The sequence below is a fragment of the Plutella xylostella genome, chromosome 9 (assembly GCF_932276165.1).
Source record: "Plutella xylostella chromosome 9, ilPluXylo3.1, whole genome shotgun sequence".
NCBI classification, from domain to species: domain Eukaryota; kingdom Metazoa; phylum Arthropoda; class Insecta; order Lepidoptera; family Plutellidae; genus Plutella; species Plutella xylostella.
The window spans coordinates 1,750,820-1,768,781 of record NC_063989.1 but is presented as its reverse complement, the minus strand read 5'-3'; the positions used below and the strand labels follow the sequence as shown (position 1 = coordinate 1,768,781).

The 17,962-nt window shown below is 37.3% G+C and overlaps 2 protein-coding genes across 4 annotated transcripts in view; both read left to right on the top strand.

The window, feature by feature from the left end:
• The window catches only part of LOC105388638, a 192,293-nt gene that overhangs the window by 69,087 nt on the left and 105,244 nt on the right, over positions 1–17,962 (top strand). The gene's annotated exons all lie outside the window — the stretch shown is intronic.
• Positions 1,219–4,300, top strand: LOC125488925. The gene is made up of 2 exons (XM_048622955.1): positions 1,219–1,364; positions 3,288–4,300. The coding sequence occupies exon 2, from the start codon at positions 3,346–3,348 to the stop codon at positions 4,141–4,143; it is 798 nt and encodes a 265-aa protein (XP_048478912.1). The 5' UTR covers positions 1,219–1,364; positions 3,288–3,345; the 3' UTR covers positions 4,144–4,300.

Below are 17,962 nucleotides of genomic sequence, written 5' to 3'. Positions count from 1 at the left end.
TAACTCATTAGGTTATATGCACTGGGAAGTTGAAGCTTCGTATGTTGTCCCTCGTAGAGGTCAAAATGGCGTGACTGGGTATGGGATCACCGGAACACGACTGTACGTGATTAGATTGACAATATAGATCAGAATCGGAAAACCCGAGCGGAAAAAAACATTAAGTGTTGTTTAGACTTAATTAGGTACTAGTTTACCTTTAGTTTACTAGGTTTTTCGGTATAGTTGAGAGGCTTAAAGCCAATTTGGGCTTTCATTTACGGACACTTGAGAAAAAATATATTGAAACTGTTTTTTTATTATTTTACAGCTTTTTGTATACATTTATTCTATATTTTTCTGTGGGGGTGTTAGTACCTGCACCTGGCTTTCTCAAATAGAACCTTAATTTGAGCTTGGACCATTTCCCACAATGCTGGCCGGGTTTGTGATTTGACACAATATCTAGATGCACAGGTTACCTGACGATGTTTTCCTTCACCGAAGACAAAATGCTATATAGTGCTAGTCACTCTAAATGATAAAACCATCGGATTTAAATTACACTGACAATTATTAGTAGGTACCAAGTTGTTAAGATACAGCAGTTATTAATTAATGGGACTATTTTATTTACCCAATTAAGATATGACACCAATTTTAATTAAATTGGTATTTGATTATTTGGAAAATACCTCAAAATGTTATAGATTTAGGTGCCTACAGGTATAAGATGCATTAAATTGTATGCTTACCTATTCTTAAGAAACTATAATTACCATTGGAAAAATCATAATTAATTAAGGGCGATAGGTATTTCTGTTATTATAATAGCTACATATACATAAATAATTGTTATACCTAAAAAAATGCTGTGAATATCAAGTTTATTTGGCCCAATCACGTCAAATCGAACATCAAAAATCGCAATCCAAGCTACTCAGTACTCACGCTAAGTAATTGCTTAGACCTACTTGTCCGAGTATAAAAAACTTGAGCAACTTATCGTTGGTTAATATTAGGTTTATCAATACACTGAGATTCTAAAATAGCAAATTTTGCTTCTCACTCACACTCTTTCTCCTTGTTATATGTTCTGTTTGTAATTTTTTGCACTTTCCCCTTTTCTTGTATAGTTTCTCTCCTCCGAGGTAGTCTGGAAGAAATTACTCTTAGTAATAATTTTTTTTTTGGGAGGTAGCAGCAAAAAAAGTAACAAGTAAATTAATTAGATCTTTTAATTAATTATTGTTTATATACAAATTTTTAGTCTCAATACAGTTTTTTGGTATAATTATATACATAAAGTTGACTAATAATTGTTGGCAACATCAGCTGACTGCTATTTATTTAAACTACAACTGAAGTACTATTACTGTATGCAGGGGCGTATTTAAAGATTGCGCGCCCTGGGCTCCTGTAGTTTTCCGCCCCATCAAGGATTGAAAGAAAACATAAAAAGCAGTCAGTGTATAGTACCTATCGACCTACATATGTATAATATCATTGTGGTGATAGATTTGCATAGACAATGATATTTTCCGAACAAAAAAATATTTTTTTTTGATAGACGGGTACGTACATTTTAGAACGTTTAGAAATAAACTTTGGGGACTGAGTGAGACATTTTTTTTTCTTTGGATTTCCTTAAAAAATACAGAGGTGGAAAAAATAGACTATTCCACCGGTTCAAAAAATAACAAAGGCCGGCTTTCATACTTAAAAAATCCAGCACTGCTCGTCACCAAAATACCTCGGAGTGACACAGCGTCCTGCCAGTGATGACGTATGGTGCAGAGACGTGGACACTGACGGTAGGACTGGTCCACCGACTTAATTCGCTCAGCGTGCTATGGAGAGAGCTATGCTTGGGGTTTCTCTGATGGATCGTATCAGATATGAGGTTATCCGTCAGAGGACTAAGGTTTCCGACATAGCTGTCAAAATATGCAAGCTGAAGTGGTAGTGGGCTGGTCATATCTGCCGAAGAACCGATAACCGTTGGGTAGACGAGTTCTCGAGTGGAAACCACGAACAGGCAAACGCAGCGTGGGACGCCCTCCTGCCCGCTGGACTGAAGACCTTAGGCGGGTAGAGCCGGTAGTGGTTGGGTGAGGAAGGCCGAGGACCGAGTGTTGTGGCGCTCCTTGGGAGAGGCCTATGTCCAGCGGTGGATGATTATTGGCTGATGATGATATCGGCAAGGTCCGCGCATGCTAGAGAACTAGATTTTGCTCTTAACGACACAGTTCGTATAGTAACGGGATGCCTCAAACCGACACCGCTCTACAAGGTCTACTCTCTGGCTGGGATAGCACCCCCTAGCATACGGCGAAAAGTGTCATGTTCTGTTGAGAAAGGCAAACAAGAATGCGACTACAGACATACTTTACTCACATACTGCCGCACCTTCCCGCCTTAAGAGCGTTTCTAAATAGTGTGGTGTCCTTAACTGATGAAACCCCACAAAACGCAAGGCTAAGGCTCTGGTAGGAAAAGCAGCCCCAGGATCCTTTCCTACCTTTTGAAGAAAAACTTGCTCCCGGTATCAGTCTCCCCTGGCACATTTGGAAGACTCTAAATCGGTTGCAAACAGAGGTAGGCTGCTGCAAGGACAATCTTTGCAAGTGGGGCTATACCGTTGGTACCAACCTACCTATGCGACTGTGGTACCGCCCCCTGACTATGGAGCATGTACTCTCCGTCCCCTGTGCCCTTCCACCTGCACTCGGGAAGACTTACTCCAGGCCAACCAGAATGCTATCAAAGTTGCTTCGTTTCGGTCTAGACAAATTAAAAAATTCGCATGTTCACTGACACGAAAGAAGAAGAAGTTTAGAGTACCTACCGACCTACATATGTATAGGAACATTGTGGTGATAGATTTGCATAAAAAATGATATCTACCGAAGAAAGAAAAAATCTGGATGTACTCGTCTACATTTTAGAACGTTTAGAAATAAACTTGTGCAGGGCGGGCGACTGAGTTATCCAAAAAAAAACTTTGGATTTTCTTCAAGAAAATACCTACCAAGGCGGAAAAAATTAGACTATTCCACCGGTTCAGAAAAGAACGAAGGCGGCTTTCATACTTATCATATTTCTTAAGACATGAAATCAACATTTGCAAAGATGGCTCAGGGCGGTTCTAGGCTTACGTCCTAAAATATTGTTCTGTACTTTTTTAATCCTTCAACCTAAAGTCCAAGGGCGGCCTGCCGGCCGCCCCTGGGCCGCCCTTCGCCGCCTGCCGCCCCGGGCTGTAGCCCTTTTAGCCCTAGGGTAAATACGCCCCTGACTGTATGCAGTAGCAACAAACTGCACTCACCTGCCAAACCTTACACTATAAAAACAAACACAGCAATCATGGCCACTGCACAAGACATCCTAAATAAACAGATTGGCATAGAGAAGGTGCTTGGGTCCTGGATGGAGGACTACGAGCGGAGGCTGAAGGCTTCTAGTACCCCGGAGAAGACGAAGGATCTCGACAGCCTCACTAAGGACTTTGAGGCATTCAAAAAGTCAGTGATGGACATCTTGCGCTTACTCCAAGACCAAGTTGTTGGCCTTATGCAGCAGGTGGACGAGCTAGACTCTCAGAGTCGACGCAAGGTCTTGCTCTTCTCTGGCATATCAGAAGACCCCAATGAGCACCTTCCTGGTGTAATCTCTAACATTGCTGTGGCTAAGCTGGGGATAGCTGACTTCCAAGAGTCTTCTATGCAGCAGTGCATAAGATTGGGTGCACCAAACTCCAAGCGACCGCGTCCCATTCTTGTCAGACTAGCCAGTATGACCACAAAGGCAACCATTTGGTCCAAGAAGAAGTGCCTTAAGACTAGCTCAGTGGTGGTCTCGGAGTTCTTGACCAGGACAAGGCAGGAGCTGTACAGCCGCAGTCGCAAGCACTTTGGCATCCGGGCGTGCTGGACGGCCAATGGGGCCGTGTATGTAAAGCTCCCTGATGACAGCCGCGTCAAGATCGTGTCGGCGGCGCAGCTGGACGAGCTGTGCAGGAAGCATCCTGCAGCAGCTCCGACGACCACGGCGGCCGCGAAGGCACCCGGTGACAAGGCTTCGTCTAAGCCCAGCAAGCCGGCTCCCTCGGCCGCGGCACCCGTGACGCGAAGTAAGGCTACTGTGTTCAAGGACAAGCGCTAATATGTGTTTTTCAGTGTCTAATTATTAAGTTTTTCAGTGTTCTTTTTTCGCACTTTAGATTGGAGGTAATTAATTATTGTTTAAAATGATTCCACCTTCAATTTCATATTTCTTATTGTGTTTGTTTTCATGTGTCAAATCAAATTGTCAATGTCACATGCATTAGATAATCTGTTAATTTCTGTAACGAACTATATCAGTAACGATAACGTTAAAGTCAATCTCAGAATAATTATTTTGACACTTTTATTATTTTCTTTGTACTAAATAATTTTAGGGTTCTGGCAATAATAGTGCAGGTAGTTAAAATATTTATATCAAATAGTTATAGAATATTATTTTTAGTTACGTGTTTAATCTTATTGTATTAAGTATATTGTATTGTATCTATTAAGTATATATTTTTAGTATGAGTATTTATGATTCTGCCCATAGTGATGATGACGATGACTCTTTTCTCTCATGTTCCTCAATTGCCACAGCCAGCAGTTGTGACTTGTCCTACGTTTCTCTTTCTTCGAATCTCAACAGTGCGTTTTCGAACTGTCCGAAATCTCTGAACGTAGTTCACATAAATGCACAGAGTATTCCGGCTCATTACTCCGATATGCTTGCATCTTTTGATAATAACAACATTCATGCCATTCTTGTTTCTGAATCCTGGCTAAAACCTTCTCTTGACTCATCTTTATACCCTCTTCCAGGTTTTCAGCTGATTCGGAATGACCGAACTAACAAAGGCGGAGGTGGAGTGGCTATCTATCTACGTAGTCATATTCCCTTTACGATCGTCAGCAAATCTCCGAGTGATTATTCTGAGAAAGCCGAACACCTTCTGATAGAAGTGCGTCTAGGCTACAGCAGGATTCTCCTCAGAGTTTGCTATAGCCCTTCACTGACTGTAAATTACTTTTCCTCCTTCGAGAAGCTTCTTGAAGATTTCTCTCCTCTATTCGACAATACTATCGTCATGGGTGACTTCAACACTTGCCTTCTCAAAAACAACTCTCGTTCTAATACCTTGCACTCCATTGTCACTTCAAAAAATCTTCACATTTTACCTCTTCAAGCCACTCACCATCCGCCTAACTCAGATTCTACTCTCCTAGATTTGATCATTGTTTCTTCTCCCGATCTTGTTATGAAACACGGTCAGTTCACAGCTGATTGTTTTTCATACCACGATCTTCTTTATCTCTCCTACAAGGTCCGCACTCCCAAACCTAAAAAGCGTACTATTCTCCAACGTAATTTTAAAAAAGTGGACATGCAGCGACTTTTTGAGGATGCCAAAGCCATTGATTGGGCACAGCTGAACGACATAGACGATATTGACGAGAGGGTAACTATGTTTAACTCTCTGCTCACAAACCTGTTTAATAAACATGCACCCCTTCGTCCTGTCCGTGTCAAACAGCTCCCTGCCCCGTGGCTTACGGACAAGATCAAAGGCTTCATGACGAAACGAGATCACGCCAAGTACCGCTACAAGAAACATCCAACTGAAGAGAACCTGAAAGTGTACAAGGAGTTGAGAAATCGCTGCAATAGAGTGTGTAGGGACGCAAAACGCCGATACATCCATACATCCATAGAAAACTGTGATAATTCGCAGTTGTGGAATTTTTTGAAAACACTGGGCATAGGGAAGTCTAAGGCAAATTCTAACTTCGACATTGACCTCTCTGCTCTTAATAAGCATTTCTCTACACCTCCTTTAGTTCTAAATGATCAAATTAGAACAGAAGCTCTTAATCATCTTTCTTCCTTGCCAATCCCTGACTGCCCTTCTTTCAATTTCAAACTTGTTACTGGCCGTGACGTTAAGAGATGCATCTCTGATATTACTAGTAAAGCTGTAGGTATTGATGATATCAGTGCCCACATGATAGTTTCTATTCTGGACGTCATTTTACCGCACATCACCAATTTGATGAATTATTCTTTTCTTTGTAGTTCTTTTCCCAGTCTTTGGAAAAAGGCCTTCATTCTTCCACTACCAAAAGTCCCTAATCCCTCGTCCTTGTCCCAGTTCCGACCCATCTCTATCCTACCCTTTCTGTCCAAAGTTCTCGAGCGCCTAGTCTTCGAACAGTTATCCTCCTACCTCTCCAACAACCAACTCCTGAACTCTTTTCAATCCGGCTTTCGTCCAGGCCACAGTACAGTCACAGCTTTAATAAAAGTCACCGATGACATCAGGCACAACATCGATAATCAGCAAGTTACTGTCCTTGCGTTGCTGGATTTCAGCAATGCATTCAATTCGGTTGACTTTGAGTTACTCCTTGGTGTTATTCAATCTCTTAATGTATCTCCGGCAGTTATAAGTTGGTTCGAGTCTTATCTCAAAGGGCGTCAGCAGTGTGTACGTACTGATGCCGAGAGTTCTTCTTGGTGTTCAGTTCTGGCTGGCGTCCCTCAAGGCGGCGTCCTTTCTCCTTTACTTTTTTCCCTGTTCATCAACATTCTGGCTAGCAAACTTACTTCTAACTACCACCTATATGCAGACGATCTTCAGCTCTATGCCGGTGTACCACCAGAGAGTTTGAACACAGCCGTTAGTTGTATAAATGAAAACTTGAAAATAATTTCTAAGTGGGTCAAGTCTTTTGGTCTACTACTCAATCCTTCGAAGTCTCAAGCAATTGTTCTCGGAAGCTCACGAATGCTTCGTAAAATTGACTTTTCAGCTGCCATGAGAGTCAGGTACGATCAGACTGACATACCCTACGTAGCTACGGTAAAAAATCTTGGCGTGATCATGGATTGCACTCTTTCTTGGATTCCCCAAATAGATGCTGTCAGCAAGAAAATGTTCGCGTCCTTCCATTCTCTTAAGCGCTTGCAGTACTTTCTACCACTGAACACTAAAGTTACGTTGGCACAGTCCTTACTGCTTCCTATTCTTGATTACGCCGATGTAAGCTATCTTGACCTCACTGAAGAGCTACTCAGCAAACTCGAACGTCTCCAGAACTTGTGCATTCGATTCATTTTCGGATTGCGCAAATATGATCACATTTCTGAGTATCGAGCTCAATTACAGTGGCTTCCAATTCGCCTTCGCCGGAATACTCATATTCTCAACATATTGTACAGTGTTTTAAATAACCCCTCATCTCCCCAATACCTGAAGTGCAAGTTCTCATTTTTGTGTTCTCATTCTCAGGGTAGAGCATTGAGGTCGGTAGAAAACAAATTGTTGAGCATTCCTGTTCATAATTCCGCCTCATATAGCGATTCATTCGCTATGAAGGCAGCGTGCCTGTGGAACTCCTTGCCAGAGAGCGTGCGACAGTCACCATCGCTGGCAACTTTTAAAAAAAAATGTGAAGAATCACTATTTTGAATCGTTAGGTTGGCAGATAAAATAATATATGTATATATATATTTTATAATATATATTATTTATAATTTAAAGTATATATGTATGCAGTTCTATTTTATATTTATAATTTATTATGATATTATTTATATTTATATTTGTAGTTTTGTCTCATGTTTGCTTTAATAATAGTTAGGTTTTATTATTTTTGTTAATTGTACCTACTTCAAATTTAATTAGTTAAAAGATTTAATTTTCTATTTCTCTTTCACCCAGTCGTAGGTTGGCTGGAAGAAATTGCCTTTTGGCAATAAGCCCGCCTTTGTATACGTCCTATATGTTTTAAATTTGTAATCTGTTTTGTATATTGTTTGTTTGTGTACAATAAAGCGTTTATAAATAAAAAAAAAAAATAAATAAATAAGGCCGCCATTTGTCTATATTGTACATTTCCTTGTGTAATTTATGTTTGTGTGTGCAATAAAGAATTATCTATCTAAGGGAATGATCTCAGAGTGCGAATGGGAGAGGATATAAAATAATCACCCTTTCAGTTTCAAGTATACTGGCTCATCTTAGGTATATAACAATTAACTAGATAGAGCAAGAAAGACTTCGTTATTAGTCGATAGTAAAATCATTTTACGACGGATTGTTAAGTGTTTCTTTGTTTAGCACACAGTTTCTATCTGATAAAACCTTTTTTATGACAATTTACTGTACTTAATGCTATTTTAGTAGTCGTTTTGACTTAAAAACAAAACAGACACATGCATGTACGATACAAATATATACCGCCCTTTTAATTATTTTGAATAAATATCTGCCCCAACCCGGGATCGTACCTAGGACCTTGCGTTACCCAGTTAGAAGTATCCACATCCACTACAAAATTCGACAGTATTTATAAAGGTTTGTGATATCTAAACTATTCAGTGTAAATAAATAAGTGAACTATGGTTGGATGAAAGATTACATAAAGTCGCCTTCAAAAATACTGTCTGTATTAAACAGAAATAGAATATAATGAATATTCTCGCAAAGCTGTTTTAAAAGCTCAAACATGGAAGCAATTAAACAAATAATATATGTAACTACTTAAGTATGTTAGGAATTCAAGTTAGAAATTTAATGGTAGGTACTTGGGTGGCCATAGATAATACTCGAGTTCATCAAATCTTTGTTTTATTTGCTTTAAATGTGATTAGTGAGAGTAGTATCTTACATAATAAAATATAGGCTCGTAATATAGCTGTCATACTTAATAAATTATTTCAATTTAAACTGAGTTGAGTTATAATTATGTTGAGTGAGCGTTATGTTTAAGAGTTTAGCAAGAACTTATAACAATTTCAATATTGTACAAAGATATCTACATACATATAAATTTAAATTTAATACAAATGTTTTTTTCCTTGCCAATATAAATTTATAAACCAAATGTAAGTTATTCAACCGATTCCGATTTTTGAGCCGACAGATGATGATGACTCAGCTCGTTAATCTGAACATTTTGAACATACTTTTTCTCCTTGCTTAAGATCTATCCCGGCCTAGTGGTTGTTTCATAATTGTATGCATAAACTTTATAATACTGGGTTAAGATCATGCTATCACTCTCTGAACATATTTTAAAACTGTGCATGATTTTTACTTTTATTCATAAAAAATGGAATCGTTATTATTGTTAGAAATATTATTAAAATAACAAAAAATACAACTACAAAAAGAGTTATCGAAAAGCTGTAGAAAAATTATTTTCCTCAAACTTGACAATGAACTTATATTCTTTATACATATACTGATGATAATTTAGTTTGCCTACTACGGTCTACAAATCATTTTTCATAACAGAGTTATTTAAATACATCCCAAGCGTATTGTTATCTACTGGCAATTTAATAATCTGCTCTGGCGATTAAAGAAAAAAACTCTTGCTATTCTACCTAGGCGCTCCAAGGTCCAATATCTAATTAATGTCCGTCTAATGAGACTGTCATAGCTCTGTCGTGTCTGCAGTCTACGCCATCTAGTTATTCTTTGCCTATTACCATGTAGAGATATTTTAGCAGGAATCTCGTTTGAGGGGGCCACTCTAAATCAAAGAACAAACGAACGTGAAGTGTTTGTCTGCCAAATGGTGTAGTGGTTAGTGACCCTGACTGCTATGCCGAGGGTCCCGGGTTCGATTCCCGGCTGGGGCAGATATTTGTTTAAAGACAGAAATTTTTAAAAAAATGTAAAATGTAATATGTATTTGTGTAGATATATCAGCTGTCCGACACCCATAACACTGGTTTTGCCTAGCTTAGGGTCGGATGGCCGTGTGTGAGGTGTCTCCACATATTGTTTATTTACTGTCACGCGATCGGCACGTTTAGCACAACGAGATATAGTCGTGGTTAACGTTGCAGTTATGTTTATCCGAAGATTCTGAGCCACTGCTCTATCTTGCGAGCCCAATGCGTGACAATCCTCGTTCGTTCATGAAATGAAATGAAATCGTTTATTTTTTTTGACGTAGAATATTAGAATTACTTGTCAAAAGTCATAATCTACCACCATTTCACAAAGGCCCCGTCATAAAGGAGGAAAGAAATATCATTTGTCAATTTATAGAGTGACCCCCGAGATGCGAGTCGTCTGCGTACCTTTGAAGCAAGGCGGTGTCGTAACAGAGTCTTTTCTATGTATTACAGTGTAATCTGCATGTTTTCTTGATAATCTTTCCGGGTTTTTACGTTCTGATACAATAATAATTGTGGTAAAAGCTAAGGGCTGTATTTGACAAACAAGTCTAGCCCCTGCGCTTGTCATCAGCATGCGGCACGTTAAAACAGTAGGGTGCTTACATAGAGAATCGGGTTCCCTGAATCTACCTGTACCGGTAACCTGACTATGCGAAAGCGCTCACTCGCGGAGCATTTCCCGGATTTTTAAATGTCATTTCGCAAAATAAGGTTACCGGTACAGGTACATACAGGGAACCTGATTCTCTATGTAAGCATCCTAAGATCAGCCTACAGCTGGTCATAAACCTCATGAGTTTCCATAAGCTTTTGCATAAACTACACTAGACGACCGAATGGCGTAGTGGTTAGTGATCCTGACTACTGAGCCGATGGTCCCGGGTTCGATTCCCGGCTGGGGCAGAAATTTGTAGATACATACATACACAGATATTTGTTCTCGGGTCTTGGATGTGCCCGTAAAATGGCAATAGGCCCGCCCCCTATTACATTGGGACTAACATAACACTCTGGCGAAAAGTGGGTGCAGCAATGCACCTCTGCCTACCCCGCAAGGGAGTACATTAGTACAAGGCGTGAGTGCGTGTTTTTTTTGTTTTTTTTTTAACTACACTCACAAGAGTCAGAAGTAATGAAAAAGTCTCATGTGCCATTGCAGTTCCATATGTCACTGAAACTTTTTAATTGCCGGCGAGTGCATGATAATAATGGCCGTATATTTACATACAGTGCCACAAACTTATCTGTTCCGGTGACAGCTCACATAAATGTAGCCTAGATGTATGCAACAAGTGTATCATTTTTTGGTCTTCTAATAAATAAATAAATGTCTGATAATTCTTAATTCTATAAGATTTTAAATTTTCTCGTTTTGTTAATTCGCTCTTGCGGTGTTAATAAATCCATCTAATCTTTTACAATATACAATTCATTAGTAAGTAATGAGATCCAGTCCAAAATTTCTTACCTACCTACCTTACTTATAGCACAGAATAATAACTAGTACCAGGTACAGAAGTCCATCTTCGCAATGGCTTGCAAAGAAATAATATATTTCCTCGGCTCTTGAATGAAGATCACTATATCCTCTTTAATATGCTTATTATTATATATAAGTAACGTGGTATGTATTTTATTATATATTAATATATTATATATTATGATGCTAGGTATATAAATTATATATGTAAATATATTGTAGGTAGTATGTATTGGTATATTAAATATTTATGGTATATTCTTTATTCCTAGTACACTTTACCCTTCTTTACATCTAAATATCCTTCCACCCAAAGGTTGTCTGGAAGAAATCGCTTTAAGCGATAAGACCGCCATTTGTACATATGTGTTAGATTAAGTTTTGTATTGTTGTCCATATTTTTGTGTGCAAATAAAGAATATCTTATCTTATCTTATCTTAAATATGACTCCATTCCATAAGCAATAAGATCTAATTTAGATCGCGTTCCAGCCGCACACGTTTTTATTTACTTACCTACCAATAAATTTTTGAGGGAATATGCGCCTTATTTCACTGGACTACGGTGCATAATAAGTTATACGTGGTTATACGCATTGAAAAAGAAGCCACCTTAGGGTTGCCTTAGCACCACAGACAACAACGTTTACTAAGCAACGGACTGACTTTGTAAAAAGAATGTCATGTTTTAAAACAAAATTAATTTGAATTTAGAATACAAAGCTATTCCAAACTTTTTTTCTATTGGAAATAACCAGTAAAAACAATAACAATTTCATAGTTAAGATATTTTGAAGTACATAAAATATGTATGAATCTAAGTACCTAAAACATTTAATTTTGTGAAAACATATTTTTTTTTCGTTATAATTTATATTATGGATATAATTTATATTATGATACAGAACGTGTTAGTTTCGTTAAGCACTAATCCCACTCAGCGCACATTTTATAATCGATTCATTAATACATTTTGAAGGTAGTTGTGTCTGTAAATTTAATACTTTAACGAAAACAAAATTGGAATACACTTTGTTCAACATGGAGAAAAAAAGGGTTTGTAGTTAGGATTAATTTCATTTCAAATAAGGAACGTAGAAGAAATCAATAAAATACTTAGATTAGTTTTAGCTGTCAGCATCTTTTGGTAATCTAAAAAAAATAAATTTGGATCACGATCCGTATTTAAGCAATTAAATACGGCACAGTATTTTTTTGTCAATTTTTCTCTTCATAAATTTTAATAAATACCTAAATACGACATTTATAATGTAGTACGAAATAGGAACAAATAGCGCGCGCGTGTATCGTCTTCCGCTTGCGGCAGCCGACTAGATTCACCCCCTCGATGGGGCAGGCGCCAGGCTGGCGCCTGCGCCGCCCATGCGCGGAGTGACACAGGCCTGCTTATAGCTATTTTACATTGCGCAAATAAATTTTAATATCCATCGGTTTCGAACGGCAATATGTCATTTTCTAGAAGTCCATTGTAATAATTTGTATGACGTACGGCTCTCTTAAATAATGGTTATTACTTTCAATTATTATTATAAGTACTTAGAACTAATAACCTGACGAGTACCGTTGCAAAGTTATTTGTAGACTTGCAAATTGGCTTCTATTACAATAGAACCAAGATAATATTATTATTTAATGCAAGCTTTCGGTATTATAGCTATACATAGGTAAGTACCTACTTAACCTACTATAACTAATATTAACAACATTATGGTGTGTGTATTGATTACCTACTTGTGTAGAGAGAGGAAGTGGCATAGTTTGGTCATTTATTTTCAGATGTAGCTTATCTATTTTATTTTAAACTTGAATTAAGCAAAATTATTATGGATACCACATCATTTTGAACTTCAACTCATTGAGTTAATTATAAGAACCAATGATAAATTTGAAATACTCATGCCCTATAAAGGGTTAAAGTAGCATCCAACAGGTAGTTAATACATGTCACTTAAGAAATTTTGTCATGGCTAACTCATAGATCCAATTAACATCCCAAAAATACATATTGAAAACATGTCTTGTAAGTTGCTCACTTAGTAATACTAAAAACTATTATTAGTATAGTCATATAGTCGGTCGAAACTCGAAATTGACATAGGAGGAGGAGGCCAGTATTATAAAAGTACAAGCAAAACATACCTAACTGTCCATTATAATTTTCCGCACAGGTGTTGTATGTTGTATGAAGGTTGTATGTAAGCAAACCAGAATGAAACTGACGTTTTTTCACAAATTAAGTATACAGCAAAATGCATTATTCTCCTTGGCTCGGCTTGTTTAACGACGTGCCCGATTGAATCGTATAATTTTACGCCAGTTACGAAAATAATACAGAGCAACTATACAGCGATAATGCGGCTGTTAATTCCTCACAATTTGAGTTGTTTCGGTTTTTTTTAACACTATTTCTACTCAGGACAATTCACGAGAAAAAGGAGAAAAAATGCAAGTGAATTTTTGTTTTTACATGCATGCGTTTTGTGTATGAATGAATTAACGAGTGAATGACTTGTAAGAGTGATGTGTGGACGCTGTTCCTTAATCTTTGATTGATTATGATGACACCTTCACATTACACACAAGCATAATAAAAATAAATCTTCTGTAAAAAGAGCTTAACTCATCATCTGACTATAAATTTTAGTACCGTGTGTTAGGTCCGATGTTTGCTTGGGGACTGTTATTATGTTTTAGGAAGACTTGTATCTCTACTGGTATCTTCCAACAACTTTCTGGTCAAATGGAGTTCATGGCCAAAGACCATGGTAATGGTTTTTTATTTTATACTTCAAAGGCTTCAATTATATTATTTACCTTTTGCGAACAGCTTTTAACCTCAGGCCGCGATTTACAAGGCACTTCCTTGTAAATGAACAGCAAAGTTATTGTTATTATTGAAAAAGTACCTATTTATTGTTATCCTATTAACATTTAAAACATAGTTGGTTATTTGGAATAAAGTTTTGCGTTACCTGTTGCATCCTCATTAATGTATGAAATCAGGTTACAGAATATAACACAATCGCAATGGCTGGCAGAGTGCCCAAAAGGCACATTTTGTTGAGGTTATCGATCTATGATGTCAACAATGAATATTAAAACTTGCGTAATTTTTTTGAGGTATTAAATAATATTTCATTTAAACAATGTACAAAGTAAACTTAGCGCTGGGGTCCTCAGGTATACGAATGGATGCTGTAGTAGAAAAGATGGTTGAGAACTTATCATGTCTACTCCTAACATACAGAGATATAATACTTAAAAGTAAGTCGCTGAGATGTAGTCGAAGTTTTTTCATGAGAGTTGAAGAATATTTACCTCAAAATAATAAAGTCAATTTAAATATTGCAACACGTATAAATATTTCTTTAAACTAGCTTTTTATTTTTTAATATATTATAATTAATAGGTGTGTTATATGCGCCTGTTATTAAATATTACATAAAAACAAGTTCTCTTTCTACATTGTTTTCAGCGCATCTTCTTACAAAGTATATATTAGCACATCTGTGTGGATGTAATATAATTGCAGTCCATATAAGGGTGTATCAGATACGACGATGTCTGATGTGTTGTGTCAGGTTAAATCGACTGATGCTGTGTGGTGAAACCGATTAAAAAGTGGTCAGGCATCTTATTTTTACTACTTGTGACAAGTCTTGTGGATTATTTATGTATATTTTGCAATAAAAATACGTTTAAAATTAATTTAGCATAGCTCTTTAAGCTTTGCCTTATAACATTAATAGTAGTTTGAAATAGGTGAAGGTAATCATACAAACTTTGGAAAGTTCGCGAAAAATAATCTTTGTTCTTCCTAAAAGCATTGATGGTCACGTGACTTTTTACTATGGCTAGTACAATGTTTGGGTAACGCTGGGGTAGGCTAAATATATCTTTTGCTGACTTTACGTACTTATAATTGTGTCCTACTAATATTATAAATGCGAATGTTTATGTGTAATTGTGTATATGTATGTGTGTATATTTGTTATCTCTTCACGTCAAAACGGCTGAACCGATTTTAATGAAATTTGGTATAGATTTAGCTGACACCCTAGATTAACACATATGCTACTATTTATCCTAAAATTCCCACGGAAAAAACTTTTTAAGGCCAAGCGAAGCTCGCGGGAACAGCTAGTAGGTATTATATAATAGTATTAGGTATAACCACCGGATGCAGGTCGCATGTAGCTGTGCCCAGCGCTTCCTTTGGCGATGTGAGCCGCAAGATGCGCTGAGATATGATTCATTAATTAGACCCACAGACCTTCAACTTACTGCATTGTTATAGTTTGTTTTTTTTATAAAATTGCGTAGAAGTACTAATTAAATATAGGTAACTTTATTCCAGAAAGGAGTTTGTCAATTAATTAAGGGTCTATTGTTTGTACAACTGAGTCCCTATCACGAACAATTATAACGAATGGAACTAGTATCAATAAATGAATGACAACAATATGAAAAAAATATTCCCGCTTCATAATCATTTAGTAGCGAGACAAAAACAATCATAGGTTTGACGTTAAATGGATTGGAATCGAATCTTCCGATCCGTGTTTGTAATCGCAACACTGGCGTTGAAAAGCCAAAACTAGGAAATCATGTCGTCTCTTTGATAATACCATTAAATAAAAATTAAATGTTCAGATAAATTGATAAATAATAATAATAAAAAAGGATCACCATATTATTTCGCAGGATATAAATAATCAAAAAAGAAGCGTGGCTTCTCAAACCAGTTCAGTTTAGATCCTCATAAATTAACGCCCGGTCCATCTATAATCCGAGTAACTGGATTCCAAAATTAAATATCATCCAAAAATAAATATATCGACCATAGTAACGAGTTATAATGAACTTCTATGTTAATAAACTCCTTTTAAGACGTTTTATCGATCGCTTCTCAAAAGGATTCGAAATTTAAAGTCAGTCCGAGTTTGCAACCTTCGTGCAGAGGATTTCGGCAGAAAGGAGTTTTTGCGAAAGAGGCCACACATCAAACCTTTTTGATTGCTGGTCTGTTGGCAGTTCAATTGTGCGAGCTACTGGCCGGTGGCATCCATCAAACCGCATTTTTGGCCGCAAAAAACTAAATTCGTCGGGGCCTTTGCAAAATTTTAAGAGTATCGTGGCACATTCTTGCATTAATGATTATTTGCTTCAGGCATCTTATTTTTTATAATTTTAAATTGAAATAGAGAGTAAAGGGTATAGAGTATGGGACATCCTCCTTTTTAGGTTGGTAAGAAATCTATTACCCATTAATTAAATAATAAGTATACATGGATAGATCATCCGTAATGAATTTTATTAATTATCTTTTACAGGTACGTACCGAAACATCTAAATGCCAATCTCCGCAATACTCGTATGAAGGTACCCATGTAAGTTGTTTATTTCTGTCTGCAAAGCAACAGCCTGTATATTAGAGATAATAGAGATAGACTTGTCGTTAGTCAAGACTGCATCTCACAAGCAATGAAAAAGGTCTCCTCACAAATTGCCAACACCAAATGGCCCCAATAAGTACCTATTTTAAAATATTCAATTTATAATTTGAGCTTAATATTTTTCGTTTTTAGTTGGTAATATTCAGATGCGCTCATAAATGTTCTTAAATATTGCAGACGGCATCATTAAAAAGCTCCTTTTCCGTCACTGGAACTTTTTCATTGTTCTTGAGTGTACTTCTCATCGTCTCAGTCAAGACTTTTTAGCTAGATTACATACTAAACCGATCGAATGGCGTAGTGGTTAGTGACCCTGACTACTGAGCCGAAGGTCCCGGGTTCGATTCCCGGCTGGGGCAGATATTTGTTAAAACACAGATATTTGTTCTCGGGTCTTGGATGTGCCCGTAAAATGGCAATAGGCCCGCCCCCTATTCCATTGGGACTAACATAACACTCTGGCGAAAAGTGGGTGCAGCAATGCACCTCTGCCTACCCCGCAAGGGAGTACACTAGTACAAGGCGTGAGTGTGTGTTTTTTTGATTTTTTTTTATTACATACTAAAATAATAGACCGGTACATAATATAAATATATACATACCTGAACATAATGCATGTTACTAACAGATAAAACAGTAGTTTAAACGGGTTCCGCTCATCTCGCATAATCTTTATTGACCAAAACTCATTTCGCATAACTCGTATGGTCTTAACTTTTTTGGCCGAACCATCACTTTGCCAAGACTTATGTGGCATAAGGCTCGTTTCGTCTAAAACTCTTTTCGCACAATCTTTGAACACCTAAGTTTCGTTTGCTCAAATATATGTTCGTCTATACCTATGTATAATCTTGTTTCTCCTAATGTTATCTTAATAAATAATATATTAAGTATGTAGTAAATGTACAAATTGTGGTATTTTTCTGCTACATCCCAAAAATCACGATATTGTATGATCAAAAAATCGAAAGTTAACGACCAATATAATTATTACAAACCCCATGAGATCGAAACCTAAAAATAGGTGCGACGACGAGCAAAGCGAGGAGGAGCGTGTTAGGTGCACATGTTCATCAAAACCAAAGCGGAGCGCAGCGAAGCGGAGCGGAGCGTTTTCCAAACAGCGGAAACAATACAAGGCACCAGTTTGCGCTATGTAGGGAGACGCTCCGTCAAAGTTAAAGCCAAACGAATATTATTACTTTGTATAAACCTATGCCATAGCATTACTAGGCTATTCAAGATTTGGCCATACCATTATTAGGCTAAACAATATTATGCGAAA

Excerpts from the sequence above, each read along its gene's own strand:
- LOC125488925 (XM_048622955.1), top strand. The coding sequence starts at position 3,346 with ATGGCCACTGCACAAGACATCCTAAATAAACAGATTGGCATAGAGAAG.